This window comes from Rhinatrema bivittatum, chromosome 1 (genome assembly GCF_901001135.1).
Source record: "Rhinatrema bivittatum chromosome 1, aRhiBiv1.1, whole genome shotgun sequence".
NCBI classification, from domain to species: domain Eukaryota; kingdom Metazoa; phylum Chordata; class Amphibia; order Gymnophiona; family Rhinatrematidae; genus Rhinatrema; species Rhinatrema bivittatum.
In genome coordinates, this window is record NC_042615.1 from 680,262,155 (window position 1) to 680,280,427 (window position 18,273).

The following is an 18,273-nucleotide window of genomic DNA, read 5'->3' on the forward strand; positions in this document are numbered from 1 at the left end:
CACCTCGGTAATTCTCAACTGGGGGAGGGACTCAATGGGTGTCACCGCAGGAGAGCAGGGCTCGTTTGTAGAGGTAAGATTTCTTCTTAATTTGGATTTCTTTGGTAAATATACTCTAACGCTGTGTGAGTGTGCATAGAGTCCCTAGCTGCTATGGAGATGGAAAATACTGAAGAGCTGCACTTCCTGCAGGGGTATATGTACTAGGGCTGACGTCAGACTTAAATCTGATCCGTCTCCAACTGCTATCAGGAGTACACTATACCTATTGGTCCTGAGTCCATCTGCTACACGCTAGGAAATAAACATTACTAACGACAGGATAAACTAACTCAGTACTCCTCCTACAAGCCTTTTTTTGAGGGACCCCCTAAATCCCAAAAAGAGCCACGACCCCCAAATAGGTTCTATTAAACAAACACGATCCATAGAAACCTCTCAAACTTTACCAAAGTAAAATCTAAAATCTAATCTAATATGGCACACTGGGGTAGCACACAGGGTCGCACAAAGAGGCCTGCTCCTTATGTGCGTTCCTTCGGCGTACGGTGCCTACAGCGGCGTCACACATCCCTAAGCCCGGTGCCCAGGAAATGTTGTCACAGTGGGCGGGGTCAGCGGGTGTCCAGGAAGCAACAGTTGATGGCAGTACCAGCAAAATGACACAACCAGGAAGCCTCATGGTAAAATTCAGGCAGATAGAGAAAGTGTTGTATTGCCTATGGCGTCGTCGCACGCCCCTTAGCCTGACATGTGGGTGGGTTCACATTCCTACCAGGACTGTATTGTTAATAATTTCTCAAGCACTTTATGAAGCTGAACTATGAAAGCCTGACAGGAGTTGGAGGGAAGTGAGGTGCTTGTTATTCTTATTTGAAGACTGGGCTCACCTCATTTGTAATAAGGAAGGGGGGGAGAAAATCTGAAAATGTATTTACTGTTTTTTTTTGTTGTTTTTTTTTTGCAGTAGCATGTATCAGAAACCACTGCATGCTACATTCTGCTGTATCTGTATTGTTGTTCTCTTATTAAACAGTTTAAACACTAAAGTATAGAATATGTTATGTAAATAGGGAAGGAAGGATTAAGATCCTGCTGACACTCCAACTTTGGGCAAGTTACTTCACCCTTCATTGCCTCAGGTATAAATTTGATGTGGCATTTTCCCCTGAGGGACAGTTTTGTAAACCCCCACAATATTTTCCTGGCAGTAAAATGTCACCAGGAAAAATACCACAGCTTTGCTGCCCCCAAAATTACATGCTACTGTGGCTCCTTTGCCCATGGCCGCCATCTTGTTAAAGGGTATGAGCAGACCGAACAAAGCCCTCCACAATCATATACAAGTACCTCGGGGGGTCCTGTGAGACCCTTGTCCAACCCCCACGCCACCTCTAGAGGTGGCTCCAAGGCAGTAAAATAAAATAGATATATTAGCACTCGTGTGCCAAAGGCACCTCTCCCTTCCCTGACCCTTTAAGATGTCTACCCCACATTGGCCTTCGAAACCCCCCTCCCTCCAGCATATCGAACTCCCTGGCAGCTAGTAGGGCCTGGAGCATCCCCTAGGTTCTGGGCAATACATCACCTATCAAAAACTGGCATTGGGTCACTGCTCATCTACTTACGCCCCATCATGTGATGCGGCACACGTGGCCAGCCAGTGCTATTTTTGAAAGATGGCATACAGTCCAAAGCCTAAGGGGAGTATTCCAAGCCCCAGTAGCCACCAGGGATTGTTAGGTATGCCTAGGGGAGTCGGGGGGGGGGGGGGGGAAGGGGTGGGGTGGGTTTAGGCCATTGGGAGCTCCAGAGGCTCAGGGAAGGAAGTACAAATTTTACAAAGGGACAGGTTTGAGAAGGGGGAGGGGGCCCTTGCCAAACTTGTGCTATTATATTTTTTTTTTTATTTTATTGCCTTTGGGCCACTTCTAGAGGCAGCAGGGGAATGGAACAGGGGTCTCACAAGACCTTCATTGGGGGGAAGGGTTAGCAAACATTGTGGGAGTGGGGGAGGAGTCATTTGGGCCTTTTAATTAGCAGCCAGGATCATCAGGACCCACATTTGCATCCCAAAGCTCCCTGGGAAAGTTAGCTACTTCTTCTGAATTGTAGCTAACTTTCAGGAAAATAGCATGCAAGCCGCATTATTTTATTACCATAAAGTTTCCTAATAATGAGCTGTTTTGCATGTATTTGCAAAGCATTTCCATGCAAAACAGTTATTTAACTCCAAATAACACTAAAATGTTAATTAACACCTGATATTTAAAATACCACACACTATCACTGTGTTAAGGCATTTATTACACATTAAATGCCTAATGCAGCTTAGTGAATACACTTTTTAGACTGTAAGCCCTTTGGGGACAAGGAAATACCTGCAGTACCTGAATGTAATAGACTTTGAAATGTCTGACCAGTCACAAAAGGCAGAATATAAACAAATACAATATATTTTGATTTGCATTTTTTTAGACAGCAGAATGTAAAACGTATGCAATAGTATAAAGACTTTTTGCAAGGCATATATAAAGTAGTGTCCAGGGCCTACCTTCCTGCCTACCACAGGAACTCCTTTTGCTTCAACCATCTATCCATATATTCTACCAAAATCAGGACTTTTAATAGGTGGCCCTCTAAACTCCTCTTCTGCCATTGTTTCATCTTTTTCTTTAGGTTATGAGGTGTGTTAGGGCTCCCTGATTGGCAGGCTCCCAATCAATAGTGTAGGAAATGAGGGGCATTAACTATAGATAATCTCCAGTAGTAGCGACATAGGAAGAGCCGTGCATCCGTCTATTATGGCTTCTACATCTATTTACCTTTCAACACAGAAAGATATCTCAAGCAGTCCACGCACAGGGTCTTCTCTCAAAGTTTATCACTAAGGTTTACATATTTACCATGTGTGTCTTCTATGCTATTCAGACCTCCTACATATATCCACACATTCAGTTTAGCCTTTTCCTAGTAAAACATTCAACAGAACAAGCTCCACAGACTTTGCTAGTACCAATCTCTCACTAGCACACAGGAATTCTTTTTGAGAATCAGCTCTTGCTTCCTGTAAGTTACTTGGCATGCCTCACTGGAATAAAACACATCTGTCAACCTAATCACCATGTAAAAGCATTCATCTATTTGCATCATTTAAAAAAAAAAAAAATCCGCAGTGGATAAAAAATAGGAAGACAGCAATGCAGAATCTATTTTTTCCCTTCATCTATCACCATCTGCAGCTCGTATTCAATTACTGTGGTTAAAGCACAAGCTAATTTGGCACTAATACCATTCATTACTTTAGCAAAGACTTTCAACGAAGATCAGCAAATAGATGGATGCTTTGTTAGACTTTATCATAACACCAGCTAAGTCTTGTCTCTACACACGTGATTATATTACAGCAGCAGGTGCACTTCTGCTTTTCACATTCGCAGGAGAGGTTTTGCTTTGCTTCTTTTGCCTGCTAAAGTGGATGCTTCTCAGCTAGTCAATGACATTGCATGAGATTTTGTTTTGCTTTGATTCTGTAACATTTTGTCTGCAGAAAGAAGCTCACCTTGGGTTGTAAAGTATCTTCTCCAAATTAAATTCTTTGAGGTATCTAATCAATGCTGCCAGACAGCAAATGACAGGTTTCTCCCAATGTAAGATTTCTGATAGTTTCAGAGAACCTACAAGAAAATACTATAAACTTAGTGTAAAAAAAATAAAAAATAAACATTAAAAAATCCCAGCAGCTAATTTTAGATCAGATTACCCTCCTTCCCCAATCGTCTTCATATCTGTATCTGTTTAACAATGACCAAATAATAGTTTACGAGTCAGTTTGATGACTTCACCCCTATAATTCAAATGATACCTTTCTGATCCAACCTATTCAAAATGTTTCAAGGTTCTTTAATAGCTGGCTGTATCAAAACAAGCAGGCTATGAACATTCATAAAACAGGGATATTATGGATTGGCAAGGAGCCAATTGATAATGTAGCTCAGATAGTACTTGAGGATGGTGCACTGCCCATTACATTTGAGACTAGGAACTTAGGTGTCATGTTGGATTCTAATTTGACCCTGAAGGCTCAAATTAAAAATGTTGCTAGGGTGGCCTTTTTTAATTTAAAGATATTGAGACATCTGATGTACTATTTTGAAAGAGAAGGTTTCAGAGCAGTCTTACAGGCTTCGGTGATTAATCATTTAGACTACTGCAATGGGCTTTATGAGGGCCGCTACAAAATGAAATGCATGTCCTCCAAGTAATGCAGAATTCAGTCTGTAAGGCAGGGGTGGGCAGTTCCGGTCCGCGAGGGCCACAAACCAGTCTGGTTTTCAGGATATCCCTAATGAATATGCATGAGAGAGAGAGATTTGCATGCACTCTGCCTCAGCTGTATGCAAATCTATGTCATGCATATTCATTAGGATATCCTAAAACCTCGACAGGTTTGTGGCCCTCGAGGACTGGAATTGCCCACCCCTGCTGTAAGGTATTGATAGAGTAAAACATGTGGTGGCTGGCCTTACACTGAAGTCAGCTCAGTTTCGAAGGGATGTGATGTGCACTGAGCCATAGACTGGCTCAGACAAAACCAGGTTCAAAGTCCAGAAACCCTGGTATATGGCACCATCCCCGAAGATCCAGATTGGTATTCAGAGTATTCAAAAGAAATGCTGAAACACCTCAAAGGTGTTTCCACCATTTAGATGGCTAGGAAGCCAAAGTATGGTTTGGGATCCTAGAGGAAGACCCATGAGCTCTTCTCCTGATGTGCATTAATGTTATATTGCGATGTTAGGTCTGGAAACCTTGTGCCATGTTTGTAAGTAAAAGTGTGCTGTCTAAGAAAAGAAAATATTATGAACTGATCCAGTCTGAATACATAGCCTGGATTTAAGCTTACAACAAACCGTGGGTTACCTGTTAAGTTTACTTGCAGTGCATAAGTCAGGAAATGTTATTCTGTTGTTAAATAAACTAGCATTGAGAAACAATACCTGGGTGAGTGTGCTGCAGGGCCACCAACCTGACAATTACTCCCTGGCACAACAATTCAGGAGCTCCACTGGCTTCCAACATAGTGGAGAGTACAATTCAAAATTGTTGTGAATATCTATAAACTTCTCTATTTGGATAAGCCTTGTAATTTGGTTGAATGGATAGTTAAGCAAAATCCAAACAATCTTAAGATAGTCATCTGTTAGCTGTACCCACCAGTAACGTGCTCTTGACCAGCCCATCACCCAGATAGGGATATATATGCATCCACAGTTTGCGCAGGTACACTGTCACTACAGCAAGGCATTTGGTGAAGACCCTCTGGGCTGACTCTAGGCCGAAAGGCAACACACAATACTGGAAGTGACTATCTCCCCACAACAAATCTAAGATATTTCCTGTGATGGGGGAATATCTGTATGTGGGTTTAAGCATCCTTGAGATTAAGTGAGCATAGTCAGTCCCCTTTTTGAAGAAAGGGACTCAAGGTGCCCAGCGAAACCATCTTGAACTTTTCTCGTTTTAAAACTTTGTTCAAGGCCCTTAGGTCTAGGATGGGACAGTCCCTGTGTTTTCTTTGGAATCAGGAAATACTTAGAGTATAATCCCTGCCCTCTTCTCCCTGCTTGAATGGGTTCAACCACATTGGTATCCAAGAGGGAGAACAGTTCCTCTTGAAGTAGTTTCTAACATGGCGAGTGACCCCAACTGATATCCAAGGGTGATTTGGCGAAGACCCAACAGATGTAATTTGTACCTTCTCCTTATAATGCTGAGGACTCACATGTCTGAAGTTACATTGGATCAACAGTTTATGTTAAATTTCAGCCAGCCTCCATGACTTTCTGGGAACTGAGTCGTACATCGCTGTCTGACATCTGGAACCTTGGAGAGTGGTGCAGTTCCCAGGCCATTGGTAAGGATAACCTGCATCGGAGATTCTCGGCCAATGCCAGACTGTCCTTGCTGCTGACATTGTGCACCAATGGAGACCAATGGTAGTGCTTATTTGCCTTTACTTGGGGTCCGCCATCGGAGCTCCTTATTGCTGGTGTCAGAGGCAAAACCCGGCACCTCTTCAAACAGAAAGAGTCAGGCAACAGCTTGTCTCTTGGGTCCCTACAGATGCCAGTTGTCAAAGGAATGGCATGCTCCCTCAATGCTGAAGCATCCCCAGTATCTAGTGCAGCTTCGTGGTCCTTCAATGTCAATGCTGCTGATGCTTATGGATCGGTCTTCCAGTGCCCAGAATGCTTATTCATCAGCTTCAGCCGGGACCGTTGACCCTTCAAGGTCATGGTTGTGCAAAGACAACACCTCCAGACATCATGCAATGCCCCCAGGCACAATATATATCTACCATGAAGATCAGTGATAGACAAGTCTGCATAGACATAACTCTGGTGCACCAAGGGCATTGTTGAAAATTGCTGGACATGTCTGACTGAAAAATAAGGCAGGAAAAATCGAATTTGATGGCCACAAGTGATCAATGCCCGTCAGGCACAGATGGTATACCAACCTGGCACTAACACAGAACGAAAGCTTTAAAATAAGACCAAGCAACTTACTTAGGGTCTACAAAAATGCAAAACAAGACAGCAAGACCCCGCAATGAATGATCCTGTGACAAATAAGCCCTGAGAAAGAAACCAGAGAAGGGGTAGTGTGAAGAATCCTAACCAGTGGGCTCTGCAGAAAAGAAGAAACTGAAGGGGCCCCCGTGTAGACATGTAGTATATAGTAGCATGCTGGGCATACCCAGAGAGGCACAATCAAAGTTCTAGGGCTTCATCAGATGATGTCACCCACATGTGAGGACTGCCATTCTGGTTCTCTTCTAAGAACAGGGAAATGTTCTATTATGAATGCCAAGTTAAGCCCTGTCCCTCATGGTGGTGTGTTAGACAGGTCTCTGTTTAGTACCTAGTAGCTACACCCATTGGCACTAATTTAAGTGGACCGGAAGGCCATTTAACTTCTCAACAACAGGAAGTTGCTGTAATAACCGACATGTAGCTTTTGACTACAGATTGGTAAAGATGACATAGAAGAAAAAGAAAAATAGGAATCCACTCATGAAGTTGCTATGGTATGTCTCTTAATGCACTGTATTGTAACTGGCTGTCTTAAGAGTATTATTACTACTGGCCAATGCAACCTGGTTGAAGACAATAGTGTTTGAGGAAAGATAAAGCCCAAATAAGGCTGGAAGAATGATAATGAAGGGAACATCACAAGAACAAAGTTTAATAGCAACATTTATTCTCACAATTTATAATTTTATCTTTAGGTTCAAGTATCTTTTACCATGATTACAATAAATAATACTACTGTTACTACCTGACCATAGGGCTTGTGATTAGGGTATAATTATGCAATTTAGCACAACATTTTGCTGAAAACAATTGCCAGGCTGGCAAAATTTTATTCAGCAGCAAAAAAAATAAAAACAACCAACCACATAAAATAAACATATGAGGAAAATACAGAATAGAAAATCCTGAAAAAGAGAGTGATGAAGGCTGCCAGAAGTCAGCCACAGAGTTCAGGGACAACAACAAGAAAAAGAAAGAAAGAAAGAAAGCCACACCTTGCAAAATTAAATACCCCTACTGAAAACACAAAAATCAAATCAAATTCACTAGACAGCATCATTGTCAACAATCAAACTCATTGAAAATTTTGTTAAAAAGCATGGAAAGGAAATTGTACAAACATCATGTCAATACCACAGCAGAGAGATAGCCAAATCAGGTCCTTAAGAGCCACATACAGGCCTAGTTTTCATGATATCCACAATGACTATGCAGGAGATAGATTTGCATGTATTGCCTCAACTGGATGCAGATCTCTGTCATGCATATTCATTGTGGATATCCTGAAAACCAGGCTTCTTTGTGGCTCTTGAGGATCAGAGTTGGCCACCCCTGTCATAGCCCAACAATGCTTCTAACTAATTGAAATCAATGTCCCTTCAAAGAGAAAATTAGAAAAACAAGATGAAACCTGACTCGTGTAAATGCTGACTATAAAAATCTTTATTAAGGGCAAATTATTTAATTTAAAAAAAGCATGTGTTTTATCCTCAGGATTTATTTGGAAACATAAGATCAGGAAACAGTACTTCAGGGCAGCTTGAGGAATTTTCACACATACGTATTTATTTGTTCCAAACTTTGAACCACAGGTTTTTCTGACTTTGTTTTTGCCTTTGTGCTTTCTAATGCAGTAGACACTCTTTTTCATTCCTTGTCTGGCAAGCAAAATATGCTGTACAGTCATGGGGGGGAGACTAAACAATGGTCTCCAATTGCTACTTTGGAAGTTACAACTATTACTGGAAGAACACTGATCTCATTGCTAAGCACACTGGAAGAAAACAAATATTAGCATGACTTATATGGTTGTTCAAATCCACAACATGAACATGGCTGTAAAACCTAAAGGGACACAGCTTCAGTAAAATAGGAATTTGGAAATATCTACCAATTGTTTGCGTCTAGAGTAAAGCAGCAAAGCTACAGAAACGGAAAAAAAAAAAAAGAGAAACCTGGGCCAGGCTAATGAGCCATTTCCTGAATAAATTGTTGCTCCATCTCTGTTCCTTCACTTTGCTTAGCTTTGCCATGGCGTCATGGCTGTAAACTGTTGCCAGCTTCTGCAGTGTGGCACAGTGATAGCCGGGAAGTATTCCAGTTTTCATTAAAAAGGTTCCATAAACCACCAGAACCATCGAAACACAGAACAAGATGGAAGATAAGGACCACAAGGCCCTTCAAAGTCTGCCCAATATACCTCCTGGTGCAGGGCCAGACCGCAGCAGCTCTCGGGCTCTCTCTTTACTTCTTCACAACTAAGGATCCTCCGTGCTTATCCCATCCTTTCTTGAATTCTGTTAATGCTTTTGCTTCTACCACCTTGCCGTTTCATGTATCTACCTCCCTCTCTATGAAGAAATATTATTTCATCTTACTCCTGAGTCTACCTCCTTCGACCCTCATATTAAGATCTCTTGTTTTATAGCTTCCTTTTCAATGAAAAAAGTCTTGTGCATTATTTATACCTTTGAGGTGATTTTATGTCCACTCAGATAACAACCAGAATAACATGACTGATCTTGCAAAGATACTCATACCTCATTTAACCAGCCCTGATAACTCTGCTTTAAAGTATGAAATATTAATTTTTGTGCTGATTAAACTGCCCAAGCATATTTCATGGAAAGTATCTGTATGATCAATTGTTAGGATTTATGTTCATAATTATCTTTGCTCTCAGCTGAAATGAAATCTTTAATGCAACAGGGTAACTTTTATTAACAAACACAGTTAGCAGATTTGCAGCTGCTCATCTGCTCCCAGCTGTGTTATCTGCTTTTTTGTACACTGTTCTTTATTCCTGGAGATTCACAAAAGGAGAGGGTCCAGCAGAGCCAAGATATTTGCCAAGTGCATAAGAGACCCTTAAAAGTGGATTTGCTTTGCAAGGATTAGACAGAGTATTTAAAAAGAGCCCACTTGTTTTTAAGCGCCTTGCTCTTTCATCACTTTAATTACCACCACCTCCAACCAACCACTTCCAAATGCGGCTCTACTGAAGCAGTTTCATGTGGGTGTGCGGTGCTGTGGGTGTGCGGTGCTATGGGAAGTTAGGAGCAAACAAAGATATTTTCCTCTGGATCCACAGGACAGTATACCCTGGCGTCTAACAGTTCCCTCCTCGATGGTGGTCTGTAACCTAGTGAGCCAAAGAAGGAAAGCGCAGGATACCAGAACTGCTACCAGGATGTCGTAAAAAGAAAGTAACTATTTGCTTCTTGGGTTTCCATTCATGACACCCGTGGAGATAAACTCTCACCCACTGGTTTTGCTAAGTTCCTTGGGATCAACTATTATCTGTCTTATTCTTTGTGTGCAGCTCATATGCACTCATTTGTAACCACGCTCTGTGTCTACTGCATCTAAGGCTGCCTACGTGACACAATCAGCAGCTGTGGCGATTTTCACTTTTAACCTAACCTTAATTAATGAAAATGTTTAAAAAAAAAAGAAGAAAATAAAGCTGAAAATGAGGGCAAAACAGAACAAGTTTAGCAGCCATATGCTGCCATGCCTACTCTGAAAGATTTGGTAACACGAACTAATCAACCAAGCTGGAAAGCACCAATGTGACCGAATCTTATTTCAGGTATACGTCTTACCTGGCTGTATGAAAGGCAGCACATCGAATCGCAGCATAAAATGATTCTGAATGATGCATACCTGTGGCGCCAAGCACTTCAGTTCCATAAAACTCTGTAACAAACTGGAAAGCATGACTGTACTCAAAATGAAGGTTTTTTATTTTCTCTATCCGTATCCTGTCATCTTCCCGTAAACTAAAAAAAAAAAAAAAAAAAAGAAATTTTCATCAACTTAATAAAATTGCTTCAATATATAAACCATACTATAAGCTGTCACATAAACATTTGCAGATATTTATTTCTCCTTTTCTTGGCCATCCTAGGGCTACAGTAGATTTTACATTAACACATCAAGCCAACAATGAAAATAGCCTTCTTGGCAGCAGAGTAAAAGAAGGTTTTCTTGAACCTTGTAATTCCTTCTGTTGTATTGGTCTTGTATGCAAGAGATGCTCAGATTCTCCAAAAGGCTGATCAGGTTCATTTCACAGCACTCCTAATCTCCTCATTTGGCTGGTAGAGCAGGATTACCAAGGCTGGCTAATATCACATTACATGCACTGGGGCTAGCAAACTGTTTTAAGGTGCCCGAGAGGAAGTGTGTGCACATCAAAAAAACACAAAAGCGCAACACCAACTCTAAGACTGAAAAGGATCAGTTCTTTAAAGCTTTCCATTTTGCTGGCCAATGTATAACTTTCTTTTTTATTAATGTGACTTAAAAAATCAGAACGTTGCCTTTAAGAAAACTGCAAAAGAACACAATACAACAATTAACCCTGAAATGTTTTGTGCTCGAGCAAGCACCTTTTTTTTCCCCCAAGAAAAAAATAAAATTCCAAATCTGTAGCTCACAAGGAAAGCCTGAAATAATATAAAAAAACTTTTATTTTTAGGAAATATGTTTAAGTGCAGAACAAGGCAGGCCTTTTTCAAGGGAAAGGAGGCTCTAGGACAAAGGGTCATGGGATGAGAGTGAAAGAGAACAGATGCAGGAATAAGCTAAGGAAATATTTATTAAAGAAAAGGTGGACAACGCACAGAACAGCCTCCGCTGGGAAGGTGGTGGAGACAAGGATAGGTTCAGAATTTAAAACATGGGACAAACGCAGGGGATCTCCGAGGGAGAGGCAGGAACTATAAAGCCAAGCAGGAGATGTGGCTGGGCCTGGGCCGGTCGGTCTTTATCTATCATCATGTTCGATGTTTCTATGGAGAAACAATGTGAAAGACAGGTACCACCATCTCTGGTCACATTTATTCCTCTTCTTTCATTTTGGTTTCATTATCGCTTTTCCCTTTTCATCGCTTCCTTCTGTTCTGATTTGTTTTACCCTCTTGATTTCTCTCTCTCACACTTGTCCCAGCTTATCCTTCTCCCGCAATTTGTATTGGAATTCTCTTGCTCCTCCCCCTCTTACCTGACCACTTTTCACTTTCAGGTTTTGCTTTTTTTTTTTTACTGTTTTCATTTGTTCTGCAGCCACCTTTCCTGTCTCCTTTTTAAATCAAGTCCTCTTCCCTTATTCACCCTTATGCTTCATTCAGCTCTCCTCCTCCGCCTCCCTAATTTTTTGTGTGGGGCTAGCCACATTCCATGGCTGCGGCCTGGTTCTTCCACTTTTTATTCTACAGTTTGTCTCTCTTGGAGCTGCTGTCTCTTACTGCACAGTAAAAAAAAAAACAAAAACAAGCTGCTAGAGCTTACTTAAGATCATCAGTAGGGGAAGGCACAAGCTAAGCATTCAAAATTGTGGTTACAACACAATTTTATTTGAGAAATGTTCTCAACTTCACATTACCTTTCAGCCAACTAATGAAAAACTAAACCACACACTGATCTGAATAGGTCCAGTATAGACAGGCCTTTTGTTTAAAAAAACAAAACAAAAAAACCTCTCTCTTAAAGAGACATCATTAAATAAAACATACTCTCATTATAAAAAATACAATTAAAAACTGAAGTTTTATATTGACTTTACATGTACATGTTAAACACGAACACCACCTCACTGCTTAGTAGATTATTCCCAGTACTATTTAGCACTGTTCAGTGAATCTACTTGATATTTCGATGATCTGTTTCCTGAAAATCTCCTTGTAACAGACATAGCCATAAGAAGTTAAATTCTGAGATTGTGGTTTTCTGCACTGGGCAAAGTATCTGTCGTGTCCTTAGGAGCTGAAGCGGGCTGTGCCAGAGTTTCGGAAGGAATACCTAAGGAATGAATGGTGCCTATTACATTTAGATTCTAATTCACTGAGTTTTATTTTCTATACAGACAAAATGGGAGAAATGCACATGTTGGTGGAATTTAAACCAGTCGGATTTTCAGGATATCTTAAAGCCCGGATTTTAAAAGGGCTACACGCATAAATTTCGGGGTTTATGTGCGTGGCTGAGCCTTGCGCGCACCGTGCGCATTTTACAACAGGCCCAGCCACGCGCATAAACCCCGGTATGCATAGAAGTGCCAGCCGAGGGAAAAGGAGCGGCCCGGGAGGCGTGGTCTAGGCAGGGATGGGCCTGGACAGTGCTATTAGCCGCTGTCCTGGGGAAGTGCGCACTGGCAGCCGGCCAGCACGTGCAGATTACTTCTACTCCGAAGGAGCAGTAAGAATTAAAATATGATAAATATATTTATTATACTTCTTGATTTTGTTTAATGTTTGAGGATTGGTGATGATTTATGTTTTTCCATTGTTGCACTGCATAGAGTCTGACTTGATGCGGTTTTCCTATCCAGTTTTTGCTTGCATGTTTCTATTTATACTGTATGGTTTCTTTTTCCTGTATTGAGTAAGGATCTGCCTGTGTGATCGAGCAGTATTCTGCTCGTGTGTAGGAATCTATAGCAGCTTGGTTTCTTCTATTTCCCTAATAGGAGGTGACTTGGTATTTTAGGGCCTGGCGTAGGGTTGTTACTTTTTTAAATGCTGGCAGTTAGTGCTGTTTTGGTGTGGGAAGTTTATTATAATTTAATTGTAATTTACTAGGGCGCCCAATACCCTTGCACTGGCTCTGGGGAAAATGATGATCAAGGTCCTTGGGGTGGAAATTTGGAGGACCAATCGGAGTCGTGGAGCCACAAAGCAGATTCCCAGACATGGAGCAAAAAGCTAGCTTGCTTTAGGCTAGATATTTCTGCCCTTGGCAATAGAAGTCAAACTTAGCCAGCTACCTCCTCCCTTGACCAGGGAACATCTCCAGGGTACCCACATTTTGCCCTGCTAAATTTAATGCTCAGTCATATACATTTTCCAAGAGGTCGATCTAGCCACCTAATCACTAAGCAGCTAGACGCTTTGAAAATGTATCCCAGAGTCTTTTGCTATAATAAAATGAGCCTTCTGTCTCCGGTTTTGAACATTACCATGTTTGTGTGTACAACTTTACTCCCTGTACAACAAGCAATTTAGCTCACAAAAAAGATGCACATAGTGGTGAGTAAAACTGTGTGCATAAAATAGTGCTTTCCCATGCAAATCCCACATTAATCAAGGTATTAGCTATTACTCCCCAAATGCAGAAAGCTGCATAGCTTTAACTTGTGTTTTCTTAATGCTGGAAATTTAATTTCTGGTCAGAGGCAGAGTAAAGTTTCTGGGCGGTTGAACTGAGTTCGTGGTTCAGGGCTACTGAACTAAGCATGTATGCTCAGAAAGCACAATTTGTGTTTTCTGTCATAAAATAGAGTTGGTGTACATTGTTGTGTGCATATCATGATTTATGCTCCTTAATGCTGCACACACAAAACGTGAGTTAGGAGTACAAAAATGATGCCCCTAATTTAAGTCAGGCACGCAACGTGAGTAAGGAGCACGACTTTTATGCTCCTAGCATGCAGTGTGCACAAATTTTATGTGCAAAAATCATGGTATATGCACTTAAATCATGTTTTCTGTGCATTAACCATGATTTATCTGTACAAAACATTGTTTTTATGTATAAACTATGTTTTATGCACATAAATCATATTTTATGCACGTTATGCATGCTCTTTGCACACATTTTCAGGTTATTACACCTTTTTTTTTTTTATTAAACTCCCAAAGCATTAGCACACCATTAGCTTACTGTATCAGGAGTTAAACAATATTTTAGCACTTGTGTTAAAACACTGCTTTGAATTTCAGTGCACAGTTTTAAACACACAGTTTATTACACTGGTCCCATTGTAAGCCCTTAGGGGAAGGGACTTATTGCATCTGAATATTAATAAAGCTTTAAGCTACCTTCAGTATTACATGGAAAGGAAAGCTGAAAATCCAGAATTGGTTTTTTTTTCCATAGTTATTGTTGTCATTTTGTTAGCTTGATGCTTGTCTATTAGTAGCATTATGTTTGTTTCATTGCAACTCATTAAACATATATTACTCCTGGGGAAATTCTGCACCAAAAAATAAAAAAATTCCACATTCTGAAATGCTGAATATTTTGTCTTTGAATAATTAATTTACAATACAATAAAGAAAACTATTATTGCTAAAGGAGGCAACATTTTTATTTTTTGGTACAAAATTCCCTCAGCACTGAAATAGAACAGCACAAGGCAATTAAACATTCCTCTCCCACTAGCTGGTCCCTTTCACTTTCCCTGCTCTCCACTAAGCTGGATCTACCCACTTTTTCCTGTTTCCCAATAGCAACTCACCCACTCTCCCAAATATTGACACCTCCCCCCCCCCCCACACACACACACACACAACACTCATTCTCCCTCCAAGCCTGTCCCCAACTCGTCCTCCTCACCCCACCCACTCTCCTCCCAAGACCCTCTATTCCTTCACCCACTCTCCCGCTAAACCCCCTCTCCCAATTCTGACTCATCCACTCTTTGCCCAAGCCCAACCCGCCCACTCACTTGCCCAGTTTCCTCCAAGCCGGACCCAAAAACTCATTCTTTGCTCTCGTAAGCTTGACCCCCTCTCTCAAACCTGATACACACATTCATTCACTCTCTACCCTCCCCCCAAAGCCTGACCCATCCATTCACCCACCCACTCTACTTCTTTCCTTTGACCTCCTTAAGCCTCTCCCCACTCCCTAATTCAGTCTCACCAGATTCTCTTCTTCCTTCCAGGCTGTCCCCACCTCCTTCAGCCCATGTGGGCCATCACTTACGTCCATGTTCCCAACATTGCTTCCCCCACCTCCTGGACTCTGCACTATTGCAACCTTCTGACCTGCACAGGCCAACCTGATGCCACCTCCTCCTCCCAGCAAGTGTAAACCAATGCTGAGGCCATGTTACATTCCATGGAATTTAAGAACTCTGCAGAGCACGAGAATTCTGTGCCAATTCTGCAGTTCACAGTGGTGCAGAATTCCCCCAGCAGTAATATATACTTATCACTGATGAGCAATTGTCTCCTTTAAACCTTTTTTTACCATCATGAGAATTTATTTCATCTTTGGCACATAGCAGTTGTTCACCATAGCGTCCAATGGTCCAGATGAAAAGGATCCTGAACAGGAACTGCCAGAGGTGCACGTGGCAAAGCGGAAGATTAAACCACTTATCGAGGAATCTCTATAAGTAACAGCCATAGTTTTTCTGTGTCACGCCACTGCGCAAGAACAAACAAAATGGATGAATGACGTGTAACTTATCCACGAACAGTACATTTCACATTACTCACACACTGACCTTGCCTTTCATGCAGTTTCTGCATGCCTCACACTAGAATTCATTCATGCTGTCTCATACTCTCTTTTCATCCCTGCAAAGACTACGTCTTGAATACACTCAAAACAAAAATAATGCTGCTCCTCGTCAAGAAGCCCATGATAATTTAATTCTCGTCAATGGAAGCGGAATGAGTCATGGCTTTACAGGGAAAGCTTCAATTGTTTTCTCTTCTTTGAGACTGTAAAGCTGCATTCATAGTATGCACCTGCGCTAACGGAGACTTGGCAAAAAATTAAAAGGTGCTCTCTTTTTTTCTTTGCAGAGGATCCACTTTTCCCTTTCTCCTTACTAGCTCTGCAACATATTTTCCAAACTAGCAACGTGCATAGTGCTGTCACTCAGGGACTGATTCATCCATTTGGATTTCGGAAAGGAGACAGGGATGAATAGCTATTTGAGCAGGCAAAATATTTGTTATTCAAAGCAGAAACTGCACACAAAGCACCACTGGGAGAAAATGGACATGTAGGGCACCGCTTCCCAACCTTTTGTATTTGGTGGCACACTTAGGTTTGCTCAATCTTTGTGCAGGAACTGAACATACCCCATTCCCCTCCCCCAGTGCCTACAGGAGGAATGCAGCATTTTTTTGCCTGTGTGTGCATCATTCTGTTGGCTTCAATCTGAGGTTTGAACGTGCAGGGCCAGAAGGGCCTGCAAGATTACAGGATGTCAAATTGATGCCGGCAAAGGCGGCACACACAGATAAGAAGCGCCACTGACGCCTGCCACTGGAAAGAAGGAAGGGTAAGCCTACTAGATTTATGGTGGGTAAATCTCAACGCTTGTTCCTTGCAGTGCTTACTAGTGAGCAAGCAGTTCATTTTGTTGGGAGGGCGACTGTCCCCTTGGAAAATTGTTGCAATCTACTTTCAAAATATACCTAAAAGCACATTCTTTATGTTTTGTTACCACAAACTATTTTGGGCCCCAGTATAAAATCTCAGAGTTCATTATGCACCAGAAAAGTCATAATTGCTAACAAAATTCAACTCTTCCCAAAATATAAATTCTACACAGGAGAAGTGTTCAGGTCAGAAATTTTGAACTGAGTTACTAATATTCTTTGTCAGGCAATAAAAAGTTTCCAACTTTTGGTATCTCCAATTTGCTTTTCTGGCTCATCATATTTCTCTTTCATTTTTTGGTCTTCTTTCTGAGTTCCTTTTTTCTGCTTATTTTATTTACAGTGGCTAGCAAAAGTATTTGTGTAGATTACAAATGACACACAGATTGTTCCAGAAAGTATGTTTGTTGCAAACCAGTATGCTCTTAAAGTAAATTTTCAAGGGGATCTAAGCTGGCTGACCAGCAGTACGTAGCATGAGGTGTTCCTCCCCTTGCTGAAATATTTTGCCTTACTATATGGGACACAAAAGGAAGGGGAAGCCAAGAACCTTCCCTATGGTTGTAACAGACCCTACAATTTTGGAGCCGATGAACAACCATGTTATCCGAGATGGACTTTTGTTGGGGAATCAGCAGTTGGAGATGGTGAGAGGAGAAGTGGAGCTCCCATCTCAGCCTGGCTCTGAAACATCTTTGAGCCCAGCTACTAGACCACCACCAAGAGACTCAACTACCGGACACATGCTCAATTCATGCCCGGTGGGGTCGCCAACTGATGATGTTATTGAGGCAATTCCGGGGTCAGGGAGCATGGAGGAGTGTGCCATAGCGGCTGTACCTGAGTTTTCCATCATGGTCAGCGTGTTCAAGCTGAAATAGTCAGAAACGAGGTCTTTTCACCTTCTTTTCTTGCCTCTAGTCCACTGCCATCTATTCAGAGTCTACAAAGAAATCTTAAACTGGTGAGACCTACACAATTTACTCTGGAATCAATTTGGGATGCCATAGAGGGACTGGGTGTGGTTATACTCTCTCATATTGTACCTCTTTAGGAAAAGAATATAAACTTAGAAAATCAATTGTAAACATTAGAATCAACGTCTAAAGTCTTGGAACAGCAAATTACTGAAATTCAATCTGAGGTAAATCAAGTAAGTACAAGTCTCAGTCTGATGTAAAGTTTGTTCAGGAGAGTATTAATAAGGATAATTCTTCTATTCTGGGAAAATTGGAAAACATGGAAAATGCATTGAAAAGTAGAAATCTTCGTTTTATCAATTTTCCAAAATCACCTTCGGTTTCTCCTAAGGAGATGTTTAAAAGATATGTAATTGAGGTTTTGAAGGTACCCAAGCAAGCAGTTCTACCGGTTTCAAAATGTATTATTTACCTCTTAAAAAAAAAAAAAAGAAGATGGGACTGTGCCTGGATTTATAGAATGGTCCCCTATTGTGGTTACTGAGGATAATTTAAATGTTACCCAAATGTTGGAGGCTTCAGACACAGTGCTGGCTAAACCATTGACCCAGTTTGTAATCCACGAAA

The 18,273-nt window shown here is 41.3% G+C and overlaps 1 protein-coding gene across 5 annotated transcripts in view; it reads right to left on the reverse strand.

Annotated features, from left to right (window-relative positions):
* Window positions 1-18,273, reverse strand: part of MSH3 (mutS homolog 3) — a 597,715-nt gene that overhangs the window by 360,244 nt on the left and 219,198 nt on the right. For all 5 annotated transcript variants that reach the window (XR_003852288.1, XR_003852291.1, XM_029574170.1 and 2 more), the window contains exons 9-10: window positions 10,266-10,381; window positions 3,563-3,677 (exon numbers count right to left, since the gene is read on the reverse strand). Coding sequence is in view for 3 of the 5 variants with exons in the window: in XM_029574170.1 (XP_029430030.1) it covers window positions 3,563-3,677; window positions 10,266-10,381 (231 nt within the window). In the remaining 2 variants the exon portion in view is untranslated. The remainder of the gene's footprint in view (window positions 1-3,562; window positions 3,678-10,265; window positions 10,382-18,273) is intronic.